At 39.1% G+C, this 23,240-nt stretch overlaps 1 protein-coding gene and 1 pseudogene across 1 annotated transcript; both read right to left on the reverse strand.

Annotated features, from left to right (window-relative positions):
• Positions 1-13,324: 13,324 nt before the first annotated feature.
• LOC142438485 (olfactory receptor 10J3-like) lies at positions 13,325-20,694 on the reverse strand. The gene is made up of 2 exons (XM_075540789.1): positions 20,677-20,694; positions 13,325-14,260 (listed from the first exon to the last, which is right to left on the reverse strand). The coding sequence occupies exons 1-2, from the start codon at positions 20,692-20,694 to the stop codon at positions 13,325-13,327; spliced, it is 954 nt and encodes a 317-aa protein (XP_075396904.1).
• Positions 20,695-21,837: 1,143 nt separating this feature from the next.
• Positions 21,838-22,718, reverse strand: LOC142437143 (olfactory receptor 10J1-like; annotated as a pseudogene).
• Positions 22,719-23,240: the final 522 nt, after the last annotated feature.

A 23,240-nucleotide genomic window follows, 5' to 3' on the forward strand; every position in this document is an offset into this window, starting at 1 on the left:
CCACAATGGTCAAAACAGCGTGGTTTGGTATAATAATAGATATTCAGACCAATTGAAAAGGATTGAAACTCTGAAATAAAATCACCAGCATACAGACAACTGATCTTTGATAAGGGCTCCAAAAATATCAAATGGGAAGCAATGCCCTCTTCAATTCATGGTGATGGAAAAAATGGATATGTAGCTTCATAAAAATTAAGTGAGACCTTTACCTCACTCCATACTCAAGAATAAACTCAAGGTGGATCACAGACATTGAGGTAAAACCCTAAACAATTAGGGCCATTAATGAGGGAATTTGGACAAACCTGAGAACCTTGGCACAGAGATTGCATAGGCTATTGGAAATCAGGAAGGACACAAACACAGTGGAGGCACAAGTTGACCAGTGGGATATACTATGTAGATTGAAAGAATTCACCAAGAGAGTAATAAAAGAGACCACCAAATGGGAAAACATCTTTAGCAATGACACATCAGATAAAGGCCTGATTACTAAAATCTACAATATTCTGCTAACTTACAAAAAAAAAAATCGTCTACTAAGGAAGTGGGCAAAGGACCTGAGCAGGAGTTTCTCTAGGGTAGAAATCCAAATGGCCAATAAATATATGAGAAAATGTTCCAGGTTTCTAGCCATAAGATAAATGCAAACTAAAACAACTATGAAATACCTTGTCACCTAACACCCTCAAAGATAGCTCAATTCAAGAAATCAGAAAGCTACATGTATTGGAGGGGTTGCGGAGAGATAGGAGCTCTTGTCCACTGCTGGTGGACCTGTAAGTATGTACAACCATTATGCAAATCAATCTGGCGATATCTTAAACAGTTAGAAATTGAGCTACCATGTGATCCAGCAATCCTCCTACTGGGCATATACCCAGAAGAGACAAAAAACAAACCACGGCCAGACATCTGTGCCCCAATGTTTATTGTGGCACAGTTCACGATTTCAAGGTATGGATACAACCCCAATTTCCATCAACCGACAAATGGATTGAAAAACTGTTGTACATACATACAATATAGTATTACACATCCCTCCCTAAAAAAGCAGTGATGAACTCATGAAGCACATCGCCGCATGGGAAATACTGGAGGAAATTATGCTAAGTGAAGTAAACAAAGCACAAAAGTACAAGTACTACATGAGTCTGCTGAAGTAAGCTAAAAAAATTCAAAAAGGACATAGGGAAGAAGCTATTGAATATATATGTCTCTGGGGTGAGGTTCAGGTAAAATGGCAGGGGCCAGACCAAATTCAGGGATACATATGGTAGCCCACTAAAAAGGAGGGGAGAGAGGAAAAGACATGGGTAGCTGGGGAACAGGGCACTAACCCACACAGGGGGAGGGTGTTGATTGTGTCTCCACAGGGAAAGAGCAACCAGACTTCAACCCGGTGCTCCAAGATATGAACGCAACACACCGACACGAAGCAGGGAACTAATAGAGAGGCCTGAGGTGCCAGCCCCATTACCAACTAAGTGGACAGCTGCCCCTCCCACCCAGAAGAATTCACTTCAGAGGGCAGTACTGAAGCTACAACTCAAGAAGTGGGACTCGTCTGATCAGAGCACACAGGAGGCAATGAGGGGGAAGGGATACAAAAAAAGTGAGCAAAGCTCACCAAGCCCTGAGGACAATGTTTCTGCTCAGAGCAGCAATGCACAGAGACGACCACTGGGCTGGCCTCACCATGGGACACAGCAGTCCTCATTGACCCATAGCAACTTTTGGGACAACACTAGAGACACACAGTGGGAATCGTGCCCCACTCTCCCCCCCGCCTCCCGAGCCCATTATGCTGAAGCCAGCCTCTGGGGGCATGCAGCAGAGCAGCTTAGGGAGCAGAACAATGAAGTCCCCAGGGATAGATGTGGGGCCAGGGCATGGCACCTCATCAGACTCACCTAGAAAGTACTTGTAAAGGACAAAAAATAGGCCCTAAACTATTTATTTGGTATTTTTGTGTGTTGAAGCTATTGTTTTACTTTCTATTGTTGCTTTGTTGTACTCAGTCTTGTGGTGGTACATATTGTTTTTGCTGCATGTCTACCAGGAAGGGATAGGTGGGACAATCCAAAAGATAGAACAATGGGATGACAGTTCATGGGGGACATGGAAGAGGGGAAGGCAGGGGAAAGGAAGTGGGTGTTAACAAACCCAGGGACAAGGGAACAAGTGATCCAATATCAGTGACAAGGAGGATGTAAGAGGTCTGGCAGGGCTGGATCAAGGGCAATGTAACTGAGAGGAATTCCTGAAACCAAAATGAAGGCTGAACATGATAGTGGGACAAGAGGAGAGTACAAAAAAATAGAGAAAAGAACTAGGAAGCAAAGGGCAGTAATAGAGATCTAAATAAAGGCATATACAGATGTAAATATATTTATGTACGATGAGAGGAAATAGATCTATGTACATATATTTATAGGTTTAGTATTACGGAAACAGATGGAAAGTGGGCCCCTACTCAAGTGCTCCCTCAATACAAGAACACTTTGCGTTCTAACAGTCTGATATGCTCACCTTCCTGGCACAATCGCTGAAGACAATGCATGCACAAACAAATGTGGTGAAGAAAGCTGATGGTGCCCAGATACCAAAAGATATAGCATTTGAGATCTTAAAGTCCTGAAGATAAATAAGCGGCCATCTAGCTGAGAAACAACAAAACCCACATGGAAGAAGCACACCAGTCTATCTCGAAACAATTGCTGAGGACAAAGTGGGTGCATAAGCAAATACGGTGAAGAAATCTGGTAATGCCCAGCTGTCAAAAGATATAGAATCTGGAGTCCTATAGGCTGGAAGATAAACAAGGGGCCATCTAACTGAGAAACAACAAAGCCCAAATGGATTTAGCTCACCAGCCTGTGAGATCACAAAGCATTAAAAGGATCAGGTATCAGGCATCAAAAAACATAGCATTGTGAATAAGGGGGAGTGTGGAGTTGGGGCCCTGGGTCTGTCTGTGGGAAGTTGGACATCTCGTTGCAGAAGGGCAGTGGGGAGGAGACTAGCCAGTCATGGTGCAGTGTAGCAATAATGAAACATACAATTTTCCTCTAGTTTTTGAATTCTTCCTCTCCTCCACTATCATGATCTCAATTCTATCTTACAAATCCAGTTGGACCGGAGGATGTATGCTGGTACAGATAGGAACTGGAAACAGGGAATCCAGAACAGATGACCCCTTCAGGACCAGTGGTGAGAGTGGCGATACTGGGAGAGTAGAGAGAAGGCGAGGGAGAAAGGGGGAACAGATTACAAGCAGCTACATATAACCTCCTCCCTGGGGGACGGCCACCAGAGAAGTGGGTTTAGGGACATGTCAGATGGTGTAAGATATGACAAAATAATAATAATTTATAAATTATCAAGGGTTCATGGGGGAGGGGGAGAGGGGAGTGGGAGGGAGGGGAAAATGAGGAGCTAATACCAAGGGCTCAAGTAAAAAGAAAATATTTTGAGAATGATGATGGCAACATATATACAAATATGCTTGACACAATGGATGGATGTATGGATTGTGATAAGAGTTGTACAAGTCCTCAATAAAATGATTTTTAAAAAAAGAACTGATGTATTGAAGAAGGAAGCTTTACTGAAGACATTGGGAGGGAAACAAAGCTCCAGAAACTGATGACCTGCCAATAGAGATTGTTTCAACAAACTGATGGAATGCTAGAAGCACTCACTCTTCTATGCCAAAAAATGTACGAGAGAGCTACCTGGTCAACCGATTGAAAGAGAGACATGTTCTTGCCCATTTCAAAGAAAAGTTATCCAACAGAATGTTGAAATTGCCTAACGGTGTTATTATACCACAAAAAAGGAAGATGTTGCTGATAATTCAAAAACGGCTATAGCAGCACTTTGACAGGGAACTGCCATAAATTTAAGTCCGATTCAGCAGAGGGTGTAAAAGATGGGATATCATTTTTCATGATATTCTGGCTGTTGGCTAAAGCAGAAAATTCCAGAGGGAAATTTGCTTGTATTTTATTGACTATGCAAAGAATTTTAACTATGTGAATCATAAAAGACTAGAAACACTGCAAAACAAAGATTTCCAGAACACTTCATTGTGTTCATAACCTGTACATAGACCAAAAGATAGCCAATGGAATAGAACCAGGAGATAGCATAGAGTTTAAAATCATGAAAGGCATGTATCAGGGTTGTATCAGTTCACAATATGTGTAAAATATGTATGTTGACAAAACAATTCAAGAAGCAACACTCGATGAGGAAGAATGGGGCATCAGAACTGGAGTCATGAAGAAACTGCAATAAGCAGACAATGTCTACTTTTTGCTGAAAGTGAAATGGACTTTAAGATCAGCGTATAGCTATCAGTATAGATTTAGCCTAACATAGAAACACAAACGTTCTCACATAGGATGAACAAGCAGCAGCATGATAAATACAGTATAAATTCTGGTTGTCAAGGATTTTCTTTGATGTGGCTATACAAAACCCAAGGAGACAGTAATAAAGAAATCAAGAATTTTCTTTGGGTAAATCCACTGCAAAGAACTTCTTCATAGTGTTAAGAAGAAACGATGTCACTTGGATGGTGTTTTTCAAATTTTCATTGCGATTTTGGTGAAAGTTAAAAGTCATACACATTTGCTTCATGCCACTGATTGCAATACCCATAATGCAATAGTACTCATTCTCCTTCCTCCTTGTGTTCCCTATTTCTTTTCTTTCTGATCCCTTCTGCCTTCTGAATGTTGTCTCGGTGCAAATGTTACCCTATCGCTTCAAATGGCAGGTTGTTCTAAGGAGTACATACCTCCTTGGTGTTAATGTTCTCCTTATTCGCATGCCTATTGTTTGGTTGAAGGTTGAGTTATGAGTTGAGTTCGACTGGAGGCTTAGTGGATTGCTAAGGGCCTTAGTCCTGGGGGCGTCACTGCTCTCTATTCAAAGATATCACACTAAGGACTAAGGGACATGTCACTGAAACTGTGATATTTTCAGTAGCTTTATATACCTGTGAAAGCTGACTTATGAATGCGGTAGACAGAAAATTTCCCCAAACAAATGGTGCCTTTCATTATGATTTGGGTGAAGAATATTGAATATACCATGGGACGTCAGAAAATAACAAATTTGTCTTGGAAAAGTATAACCAGAATGACCCTTAGAAGCAAGGATGGCAAGACTTCTCTCTTGTATTCTGCACATGCCATCAGGAGGGACAGTCCTTACTGCAGCACATAATGCTCAAAAGAGAAGAGAGTCACTGCAATAGAAAAAAATAAAATAAGACCCCTAGTGAGGTGCGTGGACATGGGGCTACAACACTGTTCCCAAACACTGCCACGGCTATGAGGACAGGGAAAGTCAGGCCGATATTTACTTCTGTTTTAAAAAGGCCAGTGTGAGCCCGAACTGAATAGACAACACCCAACAATAATTTTTGCATTTCCTAGAACTCATTTATTTTTTCAAATGACATGTTAAATGATAATTGAGACAAACTGTGTTTTCCCACTCCAGATTAAAACACTATTAATATTATATCTTGTATTTCATTGGAAAATTGTGTCCATTCATAAAGTCTCTATTCTATCACATTTACATATTTTTGCTTGTTCTATATTATTTATCATAATTTTAAAAAATGCTTATCATTAAATATGCTAGTTACTTATAATTTACTCCTATGTAGAAAAAACTTGGATGTTTTGCTTGTTTATATTTTTCATATAAACTTTCCAAGCATCTTGTTTAATTTACATCTCCAATACAAACATAAATATATAGACAAAAGAAATGTCATATTTTCTTGAACAAATCCTACCCCACTTATCAATAATTTGATTTCAAGTCTCCCTATTTAAGAACATTCAATTATTTTTGTTGGTTTAGGTCTCTCTTTGAATTAGTTGCTTTTATATTTTTCTATATGATTTTCCTTAAAGTGTTCAAACTTGTGTGTTACAATTAAGTTCATGGATCTTTTTGAATTAATTTCTGTATAGCGTTTGGTACTTGGGTCCAGGTTTATTTATTTATTTTGCCATACCTTATACCAAGTGTCCAGAAGTCTATTTCAACTCATGGTAACCACTTGTGTTGGAGAGAATCACTGCTCCACAGAATTCTATAGCTATCATCTTTTTGAAGCAGATCCCCGGACTTTGCTATTGAGATGACTCTGTTCAAACATCCAAACCCTCAGTTACTTCCGGGCAGCTACGGGTCATCCTTCTAACCCTTTAGGCTACCAAGGGACGAGATTTTTTTCTTTTGGCTAATAGCTCCAGCACCGTTTTGGTAAAGGCTTCAATGTTCACTGTTTAAGTGTTCAGCTGCTAACCCAAATTTGGCAATTTAAATCAGCAATTCTGCAGAAGAAAATTTTGTAAATATTAGAGTTTTGGGAGATCTATGGAGCAGATTTTCCTATGGGGTCACTAAGAGTTGAAATTCTCTTATCTATTGAAAACTATCCATTGTATTTCAATAGCACCTTTGAAAAAGTCATTTGAACACATTTCTGTCAGTTTCTGGGTTTTCTTTTTTAAAAAAAACATTTTATTAGGTGCGCATACAACTCTTATCAAAATCCATATACATCAATTATGTAAAGCACATCTGTACATTCATTTCCCTCATCATTTTCAAAGCATTTGCTCTCCACTTAGCCCTTTGCATCAGGTCCTCTTTTACTTCCCCTCCCTCCCCATTCCCCCCTCCCTCATGAGCCCTTGATAAGTTATAAATTATTATTTTGTCATATCTTGCCCTGTCCGACATCCCCTTCACCCCCCTTTTCTGTTGTCCATCCCCCATGGAGGAGGTCACATGTAGATCCTTGTAATCTCGATTCCCTCTTTCCAACCCCCTCTCCCTCTACCCTCCCAGTATCGCCCCTCACAGCCCTGGTCCTGAAGGGATCATCCGCCCTGGATTCACTGTGCCTGGTGCAGATAGGAGCTGGAGACACAGGGAATTTCTGGGTTTTCTATGCTTTCCTAGTGATGCACATGTTTTACTCTATTAATAATATACTGTCTTGAATTAATGAAGCAATGTGATAACACTTAATGTTGGATAAAATACATTCTCCCAATTTATTCTGCTTTGTCAAGATTGTTTTATACATTCTTAGTCTGTATTTTTGCATATCAGTTTTAGAATAAGTTTTTCTATGTCCAAAAAACCAGTAAACAACTTTTCCTGGGATTTTGGAAGGAATAATAATAAATCTATAGATTAATTTGAGAAGAACTGAAATATTTACTATGCTGAGTCTTCCAATCATGTGTACAATATAAGTATATCTCTCCACATTTAGGTCTTCTTTGATATTTTTCACAGGAATGTTTTAATTTTCAGCATATAGTTTATGCACATATGTATTTTAATGAGCATTTAACTAGTTATTTTTTGGAGCAATTATAAATGGTAATGCTTTTGATTTCCTCATATTCATTGTTGGTACACATAAATGAGATTTATTTATATATCCTTGTATTGTATATTATGATTTTCCTTTATTAGTATAGGGTTTTTCTTTCTCCATTTTTCATTTTTTTTCCCTTCCTTGAGCTCTTCATAGCCTTCAATATTTGCTTCTTTTGGTATGAAAACCATTTTATTGGTTGTTTTATTTTCTAATAGTTGTCTGTGTTATGCTGGGTTCTTGAGAGAAACAAAATCAGTGACACTAGTATGTGTGTATATAGAAAAAGTGGTTTATGTCAAGAAATGGGTTTCATGGTGGTGGAAGTAGGTAAACCTAAGTCTGGTTCAATCAGACTCCTCATGACTCACGTAGCTGTGGAAGCTGATGAATATGAAGCAAGATGATGAATGAGGGGCTCCGGCTGGTGCATACAGAAGTAAAGGAATCAGAGGACAGCCAATTGAATCCCTCATCTATTGTGGAGTCTGCTGAAGGCTTCTGAGATTGGCAGGTGACACAACAGGAGAATGAGACACTAGATGCAGGATGCAGCTTTAGCAGAAGGTAAAGGGCCAAAGACAACTCCAGTTTGCTGGGTGTCTCTCTTATGCAAAAGTTCACATTTTAAGGAGGTACCACCAAGCTGTGACCTTATTGATAGGTGGACTCCATTCCTACCTTCACCCAGGAGTGTCTAGTTGACATAGACTCTAACCATCAAGGGTTTTCCTGCAGTATTTGTCTTTAGGAGGTTCACTAACTCTGCTGAGAGTAATATCTTTTAATTTTTTCCATGTCATGTGGTGTTTAACATTTTCATCATTAATTTTGAAGAGATGCGTAATATTCCATTGCAAGTATGTGCCCTAGTTTATTTACCCAGTCCTCTGTGGTTGCTTTCCTCTTTTAGCTATTGTGGATAGTACTGAAATAAAAATGAGAGTGTGTATATCTGTGCATGTTTCATTATTTATTCCTTTGGGGTGTGAACGTCATAAAGAGATTGTTGGATCATATGATATTTCTATTGAAATTTATTTAAGGAGGTACCATACTGCTCTCTGTAGTAACTATAGAATTCTGCAATCTTACCAGCAGTGTATGAGAGTTTCAACCTCTCTATTTCCTCTAGAGCATTTGTTAATTTTGCTATTTTGAGTGATACTATCAATGCTCATCTGAGGTTGTGTGTTAGTTCGGGCAGACTAGATAAAAAATTTCAGAGACACTCATATGTGTGTGATAGACAAATTTATTTCAAAGAATAATTGTTTCTTAAGGAAACATACCAGCCAGTCCGACACCAGTATGTAAATTCCTCTTCAATACATGCAATGACTCTGAGTGCAGAAAGATCACAGGCCAGTGGGTTGAAAGTCTTGTGGATTCAGTGGTGAAGAAGCATCTCAGCACTGGTGTGAGTCTCCACATGGCTCGTACAGTTCCAGGGCTTCTACTCTATCAGCATGTGGCTTGTCACCAGGAATGCCTCTCAGGGAGTGTGTGTGTGTGTGTGTGTGTGTGTGTGTGTGTGTGTGTGCTGCCTCCAGGGAGCTATTTATCTCCTTAGCTCAGCCAACTGAGGTCACCAAGCAGCAACCTGATTGACAGGTTAAACTCCACCCCTTCACTCTTAAGTCTCAAGTTGACACCAGATTATATAACTACCACCGGTGGTATCTCATCATTATTTTAATTTGCATTCTTCTTGTAGCTATTAATCTTTGCTTCTTTTTCTTGCCTTGTGGGCACTAGAATTTCTGTATTGTTTTTAACTGTGGATATCTTCTCTTTTTTCTTAATCTTAAAGAAAATAATTCTTTTTTTGTCATTAAATATTTTAGCTGTATTTTTATATGCACCTTACCAACTTGCGTTATTTCTTCCCTGTTCCCAGTTTGCAAAGTGCTTGTTACAAGAGAGTGCCATATTTTGCCATATGCTTGTAGTGTGTTAAATGATATTTGCTTTTCTTTTTTCCTTTAATCCACTAATGTTGTGGGTATTATTGCTTGATTTTTGAACACTGACCCAGCATTGCATTCCTAGAAGAAGAAGAAGAAGAAGAAATTATTTTTCATTCAGTGCAACTCTTTTTCATACCTTATTTTATTTGCTTGTGAATATTTTGTATTCAATTATATTTCAGATCATGAGAGATATTGGCCTGAAGTTTTGTATGTGCTGTCTTTGTCTTCTTCAGCCTCTATAAAGAAGTTGAGAAGTATTGCTTTCTCTTCTATTTCATGAAAAATATAGTGCAAAATTGGTGTTCAATGTTTGGTAGAGCTCTCCAGGCAAACAATGTGTGTCTGGAGATTGCTTTTTCAGTGGTTTTAGTGTTCTAAGCTTGAATTCTCTAATAGTTATAAGAAAAGTCAGAGGACATTGTACGCTGACCACCCTACAGGACAATGAAGAACTGCCTCTTCGGGTATTTGAGGCTGTAAATCTTTATGGGAGCAGAAAGCTTCATTTTTCTCTTGCAAACTGGCTGGTGATTTTGAGCTGCTAATCTTGAGGCAGAAGTCAAATGTGTAACCTGCTAGGCCAACACCTCAGAGATTTAGTGGAGTTTGGATAATGAAATTTTGAAGGAATTGGCCACATTTCTTTAAAAACTTCAAGTTTATGAGCATACATTGTCTATTATATTTTCTTATTACACTTTCCATAAATGCCTAATTTTTAGTGATATATTATATTATTTATGTCTTCTCTATTGGTCTTTTTGTTACTTTTTCCAATTTTATTGAAATTTTCAAAGATTCAATTGTCAGTTTTAAAGATCCAATTTTCTCTATTGTTTTCCTATTTTTTAAAAATCATTTTATTAGGGGCTCTTATCACAATCTATACATACATCCATTGTGTTAAACACATTTGTACATATGTTGCCATCATCATTTTCAAAACATTTTCTTTCCACTTGCACCCTTGATATCAGCTCCCCGTGTCCTCCCTCCCCCACCCTTCCTCCTTCATGAACCCTTTGATAATGTAAAGGCTTTTTTTTTTCATGTCTTATACCTACCACTGTCTCCTTTCTCCCACTTTTCTATTGTCCATCCCCCTGGGAAGGGGTTATATGTAGATCATATAATCAGTTCCTCCTTTCTCCACCCACCTTCCCCTTTCTCTCATTATTGGTTCTGAGGGGTTCATCTATCCTGGGTTCCCTGGTTTTCCAGATCTTACCATACCAGTGCACATCCTCTGGTCTAGCCAGATTTGTAAGGTAGAATTGGGGTCATGATTTGTTTTCTTATTTTTTACACCACTGACTTCTGTTCTCATCTTTATCATTTGCTTTCTGGGTTGCTTTGGGTTTATGTACTCACATTTTGACTCTTTTGAAGTAGAAACTTAGATTACTAATTTTAGATACTTCCTCTTTTCTAACTTATTCATAGGTGTGACTCAAAATAAGGACATGCAGCTCAAAATACCCATGAAGAATTGTAACATGGAATATGTGCTGTATGAATCTAAAAGAACTGAAAGTCATCAAAAATTAAATGCAAGACATAAAGATTAGTACCATGGGTATTAGTGAGTGAAATGGATGGATATTAGTATTAAGAATTTGTCAGCTACATAAGCAAGTATGTCAGAAGTAATGCATTAAAAAGGAATGGCATCACATTCATGTTAAATAAGTAAACAAAACAAGAAATGGTCAAAATCAACCCTGAATTACAATACCACTGCCAGCATTATATCCAAACACCTGTAAAGAAGACTTGCTATTATTATTATACCATTCCATGACTATTATATATACATATTATGTGTATATATGTATATAAATATAATAAACGGAACTTTTAAATGTACATATAGTGCACATACGATATATTATTTTATGTATAATATATAATTGCACACTATACATATACTATTATATTCATATATTTATACATATACTACACATATTAGTATATGACTATTTGTCATTATGTAGTAACCACTAATACCAAAGATAAGAAATCAAAGATTTTTACACATTTCTCAGTCCAAAATTGATCAAATGTGCAATCAAGATGCACTGATAATTAACAATGATTGGAATACAAAAGATGGAAACAAAACAAAAATCAAATGTGCTCCTGGGAAACTTGCACATCAACCAAAATGAAGCATTTCAAACAACACAATGGAATACGATGTGGGTTAAAATCAGAGAAAGGTGTGTGTCAAAGTTATATGTTGGTATGCTCAGCAAATAATCAGAGAACCTGGATTATATGAAGAAGAACACAACATCAGAATTGGATGAAGAGTCATTAACAAACTGATAAACAGTTGACACAGTCTTTTTTTTTCAAAAAGACTTGAAGAATTTATTGATGAAGATTAAAGACGACAGTCGTCGATGTGGGCTCTACCTCATCATAAAGAAAGAAAAATAATTATATCTCAATGAAAAAGTAGCATTGAATAGTAAACATAGCAAATATTAAATTTGATAAGAATAAGATTTGCAGGGATCCACAATCAAAGTCGTAAAAAGCAAATGGGTCACTTTGAAGTGTTAGGTGCACCTGATCCTAACTATAGTATTTTAAACCTTCTATTATGCATGCAAAATCTGGATGATGAATAAGAAAACCAAAGAATTGATGCATATGAACTGTGGTGTGAGAGAAGAATATTGAATAGGCCATGCACTGCCAGAAACAGGAACCAGTCGGTCTGGAAAGAAGGAGAGCCGGAATGCCTCTTAGAAGAAAGGATGATGGGACTTACCAGACACTTAGGACCAGTCTCTGGAGAAGGACATCGCCTTTTATAAAGTAATGTGTCGGCGAAGTAGAGGAAGAGCCTCGTGAGATGGACTGACATAGTCCCTGCCATATTGCCCAAAGACAGCAATGGCGGTGAGGGGGCCACAGCACTGGGCAGCATCTTGCTGTGCTGCCCATAGAGTTGCCTTTAGCCAAGACGCCTAAAGAAACAGCGTGTGTGAGTGTACATGTGCGCATGTCATTGGCTTCTTTACACTGGACTACATTAAGATTGAGGAATGCTGCCAATTGTTGTGAAGAAGAGCTTTGGGCTCCGGAATTCCTGCATGTTGCATGTTGGAAACGAGTCGTTAGAAACACGTGCGGGGATGTCGGAATGTCTAGTTTGATATTTCCTTGGGTAGTTCCAATTGCCATCCTCACTTTGACTACCACTAAAGAAATTTTGAACTTTCTTTAGCATACTAGCCTTTAGAATCTGAGATTTCTAGCCTGGTAATCCCCTGGAATATAGGAAATCAACTCTGCTCTCAGGAACTGGGGCAGAGTTGCCTACCCACATTAGTGCTTCCTAGCGCCAGCAAGGATCAGCTAAAGAAATTCTGGAAAATGTGTACACCAGTTATTGGAAGAGTCCATAGACTGTAGTAGGATATCAGCAAGGATCTACGCCAGGCTTCAAGAATGTCTGAAAATCCACACAATATAATATATGAGTATACCTCCTAAATTCTTGAAAGACAGCAAAAATGACTTTCATCCCATTAACAGAAAGGGAAGAAAAGTCTATCTGGAGTGGTTCTCAAGCCTTTAAAAAAAAAAGCTATTAAAAGGCATTGTGCCTTACTTGGCATTGTACACTTCAGAATGTCCTAAAGTGTGGTGCTGTGTACACATGTGTGTAAGCATACTTAAGTAAGAAAAAAGCTAGGCCTGTAGATATTTCCCCTAAATTCTTTAATATATGCCAAGTCATTGCATAACCTTTCTGGAACAGGACACCGAGAACCATGACTGACATAAAGGAAACCTCTTGTCTTAGCAACCAATTAATTTACTCTATTCTTCTACCTATAACGAAACGCACTATCAACACAGCATTAAAATATAAACGTAAAGAAAGGGTATTCTTAACATGTTCCTAACTGGATAGGGATTTCTGCTCTCCTGCTCTTTGTAGAGCATCTTTGACTTCTTTATTCCTCAATGTGTACCCGACAGGGTTCAGCGAGAGCATGAGGACAGTGTACGTCACTGAGATGAGTGTGTCTTGCTTGTCAGAACTCTGAGATTTGGGCTTGAGGTAGATGATGGAAGCACATCCATAGTGGATGATGACCACTGTGAGGTGGGAGACATGGGTGGAAAAAGCTTTCTTTCTGCCCTCAGCTGAAGCAATCTTAAGGACTGTAGAGATGTTGAAGGCATAGGAGATAAACACTAGCCCCATTGGTAGAATAAGGACACAGACACTGACCACAAAGCTGATGATCTCATTGGCAGTGGTCTCTGCACAGGCCAGTTTCAGCAGGGGTTGTACATTGCAGAAGTGAGAGATGACAAAGTCATCACAGTAAGGCAGGACAAACACAGATGTCCCTTGAATGAAGGCCATCCCTAGTCCAATTCCCAGGGACCCAGATCCCAGACTGGCCCAGAATCGATTACTCATGATGACAGAATACCAGAGGGGGTTGCAGATGGTCACATAGCGGTCATTGCCCATGGCTGTGAGCAGGAAGCAGTTGTTGATGCCAAAAGTGAGATAGAAGAAGAGCTGTGTGGCACAGCCTGGCATGGAAATACCCTGGTATGGACTCAGGAGGCCAAACAATATTCTTGGAATGATGGCCACTGTGTAGCAGGTCTCAGAGACAGACAGCAGGCTGAGGAAGAAGGACATGGGAGTGTGAAGGTGACGATACAGGCAAATGATGGTCACAATGATGACGTTGCTAGAGAGAGTCAGTAGGTACAATGTCAGAAAGACAACAAAGACTATAAGTCTGTGCTGCCATCGGAAGCAGGAGAAACCTACAAAGAGTAACTCAGTTACTGTTGGAGAGTTTGATTCTGGCTAGGTCTGAAGGAACTGGCCAAAATAAGGGGTGTGTGTGTGAGAATGATGATACAATTAAACAGAGTAACCTGTACAGTGCAATTGATAAAGAGAGGTCTCCATCATCTCAGCAATGCCCTAAATTCCACAAGCCACCAATGTATAGTGGTTGACAAAATTGCTCTGTGATCACTTGTCCGCATACTGTTATCCTTCTGCTTTGTTAGTATTAGGATTCTGTTACCTCAGGATTCTGGATTGAGGACAATCATAAAGATGGAATGTAATGACAACTTGAAAGAAAAATTTGGAAAAATAACTACCTGGTAACTGAATACTCAGGTCTACGCAGGAAGAGTCATAAAATGCACAAAATGTGCCTAGTTATATCTTCTTTCCATAATATATTCTTTTTTCCTTAATATATTCTTAAGGCAGTTTCCCAAAGACCCTATGAGAACCAGAGACCTAGTGAAAAGGAAATATATCTGACACTGATATCCTTTGAATACTGTAAGTGTGCATTGACAGCACCAAATGCTCTCTAAGCGTAATAAAATGACTTTTCTCCCAAGAACCCTTAGGCTTGGGCTTTATTTCCCTATCTCTCTATCTCCCCAAACCCCTACATTCATAACAAGTGAGCAATTCTTCTGACTTTTTCCTGGAGAGCCACAACCCAACAGCCTTAAGATCAAGAGAAGTAGTTTTTTTAAGACTCTTTAGATGACCATTTAGCTTATCTCCTTCTTAAATTCTAGCCAAAGACAGGAAAGAGAGTGGGGCCAATGCAAATATCCATTAAAGTAGGACAATTAATTTCTTAATATGAGAAGAAAGATAAAAATTATTCATCAAATAAAGACTCCATGTTCTACTTTTTCTTTAATTGAGTATACCCCAAGGTTTTCTAGGGATAGGAATGAGCTGGTTCACCTTCTCTTTATCTTACCCCAAGTAGACACAGCATAGTAAATTACACTGGGGCATAGTTAACCTTATCCCTTGAACCCTTGTCTCCTCTTGATAATCCACCATGTTTAGCCAGTTGCCTCCACTCAGAAAGCTGAGTGTGTTCCTAATAAGATTCTTTCTTTCTCTTTCCATCATGAAGGCAACACTTCCTGAAATTCTCTTCACTTGTCTTCTCTAAATGGTCCAGACAGCCAACTTCTGTCCACCATCATATCTTCAATGATCACTAATAGCTCTCATTTCAAAAGACCTTAATCTCTGTTACTTCAGAGGTAATGTTGCCATAACCTCCTATTTAAACATCTCCTCTTGGGAACTCCCATATAAGTTTATTCACTAGTCCTTCAAAATGTTGCATTATTATGTATTCAGAATATTTTAACATGCTCAAATGCAGATTTGAAGATGCTGAAACAGTACTTGATTCACAGGAAATCCTTAAAATGGTACTGATTATCAGTAGTTGTCCCTTTCTATTGTTCCACAAATAAACCCTTAGATGCCTAAAAGGAGCAGAATGAGGAAGAAGAACTTTTGTCAATCATTCTAGGATTTGTATTATGACTGTGATTTCTCCAGCTTTGATTTATAAAATATTATCATTTCCCTTAAACTCTTCTCTAAATTTTTTTTCTAGCTCTCTTAAAATTTTTCTTGAAGTACATTGACCAAAATTAGGCACAGCTGAGTGCACACTCCCAACAGATGAGATTAAGTAAAATACGATGTTCAATTTTATGCCTCACCCTTTAAAAAATAGTTGCATCAGCACATACAACACATATCATAGAATTAAATTATTCAATCATATTTTTGAAAGTTACACAATCATCACCACAATCAATTGCAGAACATTTTCTTCCCATGCCCTTAGATAATTGTGACTCTGGTTAATGTCTATGTAACTTCATCTGTCCTGGGTTTCATATGTAGAAAATCATACACACCACAAACAGGAAACAATCAAACAAACACAAAGACCAACAACAATAAGTAGACAAAACAGATAAAAACCTCAGTCCAAAATAAAACAGAATTGTACATAAATAGATATATTGAATGGTGTAAGATGCAGAAAAAAAGAAAAATAAAATTTATGGAGTGGTCCTGTAGAGAATGAAGGGAAGGGAATGGATAAATGGGAGCTGATATCAGGGAGTTCAAGAAGAAAGAAAAAGTTTTGAAACTGACTGTGGTAGCAATAGTACAATCCTGCTTGTTGTGACTTAACTATGGAATGTTATATTTGTAAGAGCTCCCAATAGCATGACAAAAGCTAAAAGCAATGAGAAAATAAGTAAATAAAGCAGGAAATATTAAAAACTGGAACAGTTTTAACATGGGCCAAAAGGGGGATCATAAATGAAGTATTGCATTTTAATCCAACTGCGTCTTCCATAGTCGAGTTTACAATGTTCTCTCTCTACAGGCAAGGCTGTTCACACCCTTTGACTATGGTAGGGGATTTACTGAAGGGCTGATCCATGCGGGGACTCAGCAAATGGATTCTGGAACTTCCACTGCCACTCATAGCCTTCTGAAAATAAGGTGTTCAATATTTAAGCTCTAACACCATTCCCTCCTTTCAATTTGGGTTTTATTATTTATAGCATTTGAATGGTGGTGGCTGGTGTGCTGCTTCCATGTGAACACAGTTGATGGCTCACTTAAATGGCTGCTTGATTTAGGATGAGCCTTTACACCATAGACACTGTTCCTTCTGATAATGAGGCACCATCTGGTTTCTTCACAATACTTTGCTGTAGCACCCTAATCTTCAGTGATTTCTTCAGGAGAGTGAATATTGATTAGGGCCATGCCTAAGAATTGATTGTACTTAGATTGGGGTTCGAATTAAGTGCAGGCCCAAAGTCCATTCATATATCTATGGCATATATATATCATTTTATAACAGAGAACATTAGAAATTACCCCCTTGATGCGTAAGGTAAATTTAAAGATAGTGCTATTAATTTAGCCCATGGTATAGAATTTAAAACATTGTTGACCAAAAGAAAGTATGTAAGTATAGGCCAGCTTCAGGATGCAATGCAGGAATTGTTGACTTGTACATATTACACTCTTAAGTGACTGGATGCTATCTACACAAACAACTGGAAAGGTTGTTGAACTTTGGTCCAGATCTCTTGCTTTGAGTGTGCCCAGTGAATAATGGCCTGAGACTACTATATGTTTACTATTTGAATGTTCCCCTTGCTTTCTTATGCCATGCATCAGTCTGGTAAAGGCATATTGCTGCCTTTGTTCATGAGTTATTTTAAGTTTGGCCTATAACTCCTTTCTTAAAGATGCTCAGCATTTTACTTCCCTCTTGGGCCCTAGAAGCTCATCTGATTAATGTAACTAGGAACCTTCTTCAATGACATCTCATTCTCCTTCCTGTGTTATAATTGATAGCCAGGATTTTATCACTATAAAAAAACATAACTTTCATTTTGCTTGCATACATCAAAATTCTTAAAACTTAATTCCATTTTAGTCATGAGAAGATCCTACTTATGCATGTGACCAAAAATACATTTGTGTTTCTTTTCTCCTCCAGACAAATAGTCAACAGTCTAGGAAAATATATCCCTGTAACGCCGATGTGGGACTATTTTCAGTACATAAACTAGTCATCTGTTGTGTCGTCACAGAGCATGACAACTGTGGTAGTGGTAGGAAGGCAAAAATGAGTAAAATATGGCCCTCCTGGAGCCTAGCTGTTTGACTAGCCTTTGGTATAGGACCAAAGGGCCAAAAATTATCTTCTGAAGTCAGGTGTCTCTCTTCTCCAGTTTAATCTACATACCTACATTCCCAAAATCTTTTAAGTGGCCCTCTTCCCTATGAGTGATACTGTTCCCTTTCTTCAATGTAGCAACAATGAAACTCAAAACCTTCCTCTAGTTCCTGAACGCTTCCCCCCTCCCAATTATTATGACCCCAATTCTACCTTGCAGACCTGGTTATACCAGAGGATGTACAGCGGTGCAGTAGGGATCTGGAAACACAGGGAATCTAGGACGGACGAACCCTTCAACACCAGCGGTGGGAGTGGCGACACCAGGAGGGAAGGGGGTGTAGAAAGGGAGAACCGATCTCGGAGATCTATGTGTAACCTCCTCTCTGGGAGATGGGCAATGGGGAGGCGGGTGAGGGGAGACGCCGGGGAGTGTAAGATAAGATATAATAATTATTTATAAACCATCAAGGGACCAGGGAGGGGAAGCGGGGAGGGAGGGGAAGGGAGAAAAAAAGGGAAACCGAGCTGATTCCAGGAACCCAAGTGGAAGGTGAATTATGAGAATGATGAGTGCAACGAATGTATAAGGGTGCTTTGCTCAATTGATGTATGTACAGATTGTGATAAGAGCTTTATGAGCCCCAATAAAAAGATTTAAAAAGAAAAACTAAAAAAAAGATTATCTCTGACTACACAACGGATGGGAGCCTGTGTTTTAAACATTCTAGATTCTAGCAGTTAAGAAAATGAAATTCACCGAATCATCTGTTCCTTTGATCTTCCAGGGGTCAGTGATTATGAGTCACATCCAACACTCTCTGAACTTTTCTGCCCTCAATATTAGATTATAAAATTTCACTGATCATTGTAAAGTGTTTTCCAGACTTTTGTCAATGTCTGCCCTAGTGTTATTAAAAACATATCAGGATTTTTAGTTTGACTTATGGTAACAGCATCATTAGTTAACCAAGATGTCTATACATTTCCCTCACTGAGATCACCACTCTGTCCATAGGCAGAACTCTGGCTCAAAGAGAGTCCCCCTTCAACGCTCAGAATGAGACACATGGAAGAACCTAGAGAAGAAGGGATGTGTGCCCATTCTAGTAACTGTGTCGGAGCCTAGAGTCAGGAAAAGAAAGAGTCATATTCAGTTCCTCTAGCTTCCCACAGTCCCAGGCACTGGAAGAGACTCCTCCCTAGGTCTCAAAGCACAAATCTGGTTTAGTGGTTCTTAATATGGTGGCAAATTGTCTTTTTCCGACTTCGGGGGTTCTCTTTCCAAAACAGCACTGACGATTCCCAAGTGATCAGTAGCAGAAAGCAGATTCCAAACAGCAAAGTCAGTGCCTTGAAACCTCATTACAAAAGGTATATGATTTCCTAATCCAGATACGAGCAACTAACAATTTGGAGGATAGGGTTGACTTGAATATTAGATTTAATATTTGGGCCTAATAAGGTGGGCATAGTCCCACGTGCCTCTGCTTTCCTTTGTATATACTGACACTTGACACCAATTTAAAGCCTCTGCACAGAGCTACTATCCAGAGAAACACCAAGTAAACACATCTTAGAGGCCATTTCTAAGCAAAGAGATAGAAAGTCTGCCTACTGGCTATGGACTACGCATTACCCCCCTTACATGCACTTCGTAAGGACCACCTTGAAAGAGGGCACCATGTCTAAGTGTTATATGGCATCAAGTGGATGGTCTTCTCCCTTCCCCCAACTCCTCTCTAAGGAGTGGCCCCAGCCAATTGGTCGGTTGAGCTCCCTCTTGACTCAACCGGTATTTGCTCTAGGCATAAATATTTCTTACTTGTTCCGCAACAGAAATTTATTCTCTAGCTTTTAAAAATATTCCTGGTGGTCTTTATTTTCTTACTTTTATCTTATTATTATTATTTCTTTCTGTTTCATTTTTTTATTGTTTAAGTTACGTTTCCCACTTTATGAGGTATAGAAGGACTGGATGCATAGAGACAATAACTGATGAAACGTTTATTGGAGATGGGAATTGTGGAAGGTGAGATGAATTAGGGAGCAAATAATGAACATAGGAGGGGGGAGCAAGTAGAACTGATTGTGATGAAGTCTACAACTCCTTTTTAAGGTGACTCAACTGTGGAAATATATAAATGTGCATTTTATATCAATAAAACTTAAAAAAAAGTCTCCAGACAGAGTCATCCACTCAGTCTTTGAATTTGTGCTAAGAATATATGTCTATGTCTCTATCTCGGTCTGTCTCTACATCTACTTCTACGTCTACATGTATAACTATATCTATTTGATTCTTCAGCTAAGACAGCAGAAGAGATGCTTTATTTTTCATGACAAATTTAGCTACACCTAAGAACAGAACTTGTCCATAATGTCATAGGTTCACAGTAAAGTATCAAATCAGACTGGTTTGGTCTGTGCAAAGTGGGCCTCTCAGTTGCTTGCGGAGAATGAATGGCGACCGATGTTCTAGAGCCATAGAATGCTAGGCAGTAGCATACAGTCGTCGTGTTCCTGGCATGGTGACCAGGCAGGGGTGGGGGAGTGGCAACTGCAGCAGCATGCAGTCACAGCGTGGCCAACAGGGGCCGGGAAATCCCTCGGAGCAGACAGATCTGCAGGACTCTGGAACAAGGAAGATGTGGGGGAGGGTTGCCTCCAACACAGAGGAAGCGCTCTGGGTTCTAGGGCTTGTCTTTTCACTTACCAGAATTCCCCCACGCATCCTCACGGCCCCAGGGCTCACTGATCATTATGGGGCTCCCAGTATGGGCTGCTTACCTGTGAGCCATCTTTCCAGCCATCCCTAGTCTTGAGCTATAAAGCTCCTTTAATGCTTACCAAATAGGATGTAGAACATTGTCTGTGTGATTATGTGATTATACATTGATCTTGATAGGCTCCAAAATTATGGACCGGAAGTCTCAAGCCCAGAAAATCAGTCCTTTAAGGTGTCTGGTTGTATTTAGGAAGCGTCTAAAGCTTTTTTTGCTGAATGTTCTACAATCTACCATGTACACGGATACATTTATAGCAAAGGTAAATATCCAGGTGCAAAAATCCTCTGTAAGACCTATATAAAATTGTGATTGAACTCCATGTCCAAAGGGAGGCGTTTCTTTCAGCTTCACATGGCATTATGTGGCCTATGTCCAGTGAGAAGAATCCCTGACTGCCCTGGGAGCTCTATTTAAATAACTGAAGTTCCCTGACTCTCTCTTGTTTGGAGTCTTTTCCATGTAAGTCCTCCTTTAATTCCCAGGTCCTTTTTTTTTTTTCATTTGAAGCCACCTATGTGGCTGAAAGAATATTTGCAACAGACTGCTTTAAAATGTACACACGAGAAGATTTTAAGCTCATTTCAAACTCATGTTATTGCTGTTTTTATTTTACGAAAACAATACGATTTCTTCATAATATATTTACTAATATCCTCTTCTTCGAGCATTCCATTTAGATTAAGAGAAGATTCAGTAGAGTGTTGATTTTATTGGGGTTTATACTTCAACAGAGTAGACTGGTCATCTTATATTGATGCATCCAATAAATAATTGATTACACTTTGAACTTATAATGGCTATGTAGTATACAGTCAATGAGCATCTAGTTACAGGTTCATAGATTCACCTGTAGTTTTATTAAATGCATAAGGAAATTGAGGAAGTGAGAATCTATTACCAGTCCCCAGGTTGGTTTTTACTCAATTCCTGACTGTGATGCATGAAACTTCAAAAATCATTTGAACTCCGGAGCCATATCTTTGCTAATAATCTCCTATATGTAAGTTGCACAAAATTATTAGGGTATTTTCTCCTATTAGTATCGTGATTTCTGACCCATCACTCTGCGTAGTGCATCCTGGACTTCTTTATTTCTCAGGCTGTACACCACAGGATTCAATAGGGGAGTTATGACAGTATAAGTCACTGAGATTAACTGATCCTGATCTTTTGTATTCTCTGATTTGGGCTTGAAATATGCGATGGAGGCACAGCCATAGTGGACAATGACCACAGTGAGGTGGGAAGCACAGGTGGCAAACGTCTTCTTGCGGCCTTCAGTGGAGGCAATTTTGAGAATGGTGGAAACAATGAGGACATAAGTGATGAAGATGAACGTGGCGGGGGCAGTGATGGCCAAAAGACTGATAAGTAAGGTCAGGATATCATTGATGATTGGCATATGGCAGGCCAAGTCCAGCATGGGTCTTACATCACAGAAGAAATGTTCGATCAGTGAGCCACAAAAGGGCAATCAAAAAATGGCCATGGCTTGAACCAGCGAAAGGGAGAAGGCTGTGACACAGACTGAAGATGCCAACATGATGCAGACCCTAAAATTCATGATGATGGAGTAACGAAGAGGGTTGCAGATAGCTACATAACGGTCATACCCCATCACTGCTAGGAGGAAGCAGTTGGTGATGGCAAACCGTAGGAAGAAAAAGAGTTGAGTCCCACAGCCCTCCAGGGAGATGGCGTGGCTAAAGCCCACAAGGCTTGCAAGCATACGGGGGATAATGACCAGGGAGTAGAAGGTCTCTGAAGTCGAGAGCACACTTAAGAAGAAGTACATCGGTGTGTGGAGGTGATGGTCAATACGGATAAGGTTCACAATGATGACATTGCCAGTCAGAGTCAGCACGTACACGGCGAGGAACACCACAAAGAGTGTGAGCTGATGTTCATGGAAATTAGAAAAACCTTGGAAAACAAAGTCTCTTACCTCCGTATAATTTCCTCTCTTCATTGAGTTCTCCAGGTCTGAAAGATAAAGAGGACGTCAATAGGAAATATTGACCACCAGAGACTGTGCTGACCTTGGGGGAGAACTCAGAAAAGACCTAGTTTAGATCATGAGAAGTCAACTTCCCCTGCCTGACTGGCTAGGTCCTTCAACTGGACATAAAGTTAGAGAAACTCTTTAGCAGCATCGTTGAAGAGTTTGAGATAAAGTATTTTTTCCTGGAACCCCTGGGTCATTAAAAATGACTTTCTATGTATTATTAAATTGGTGTACAATAATTTAATTTTAGGGCTAGCGTTACTTAGACTACAATTTCAGGTGACAGTGTGACTAAATTAGAAAGTGCCACAAAAAATGTTTTGAAAATAACAAATGGTGGATGCTTATGTAAGGTGCAAATAAAATATAATGTAAATTACAAGAATTTTACAACTATATGCAAAGGCAAGAATGACATAATAATATATGTACCTTTAGAACATCATTATGAAAGAAACTATTGTTTAAAGTGCTTTCATTTCCCAT

Source organism: Tenrec ecaudatus, chromosome 1, assembly GCF_050624435.1.
Source record: "Tenrec ecaudatus isolate mTenEca1 chromosome 1, mTenEca1.hap1, whole genome shotgun sequence".
NCBI lineage: Eukaryota > Metazoa > Chordata > Mammalia > Afrosoricida > Tenrecidae > Tenrec > Tenrec ecaudatus.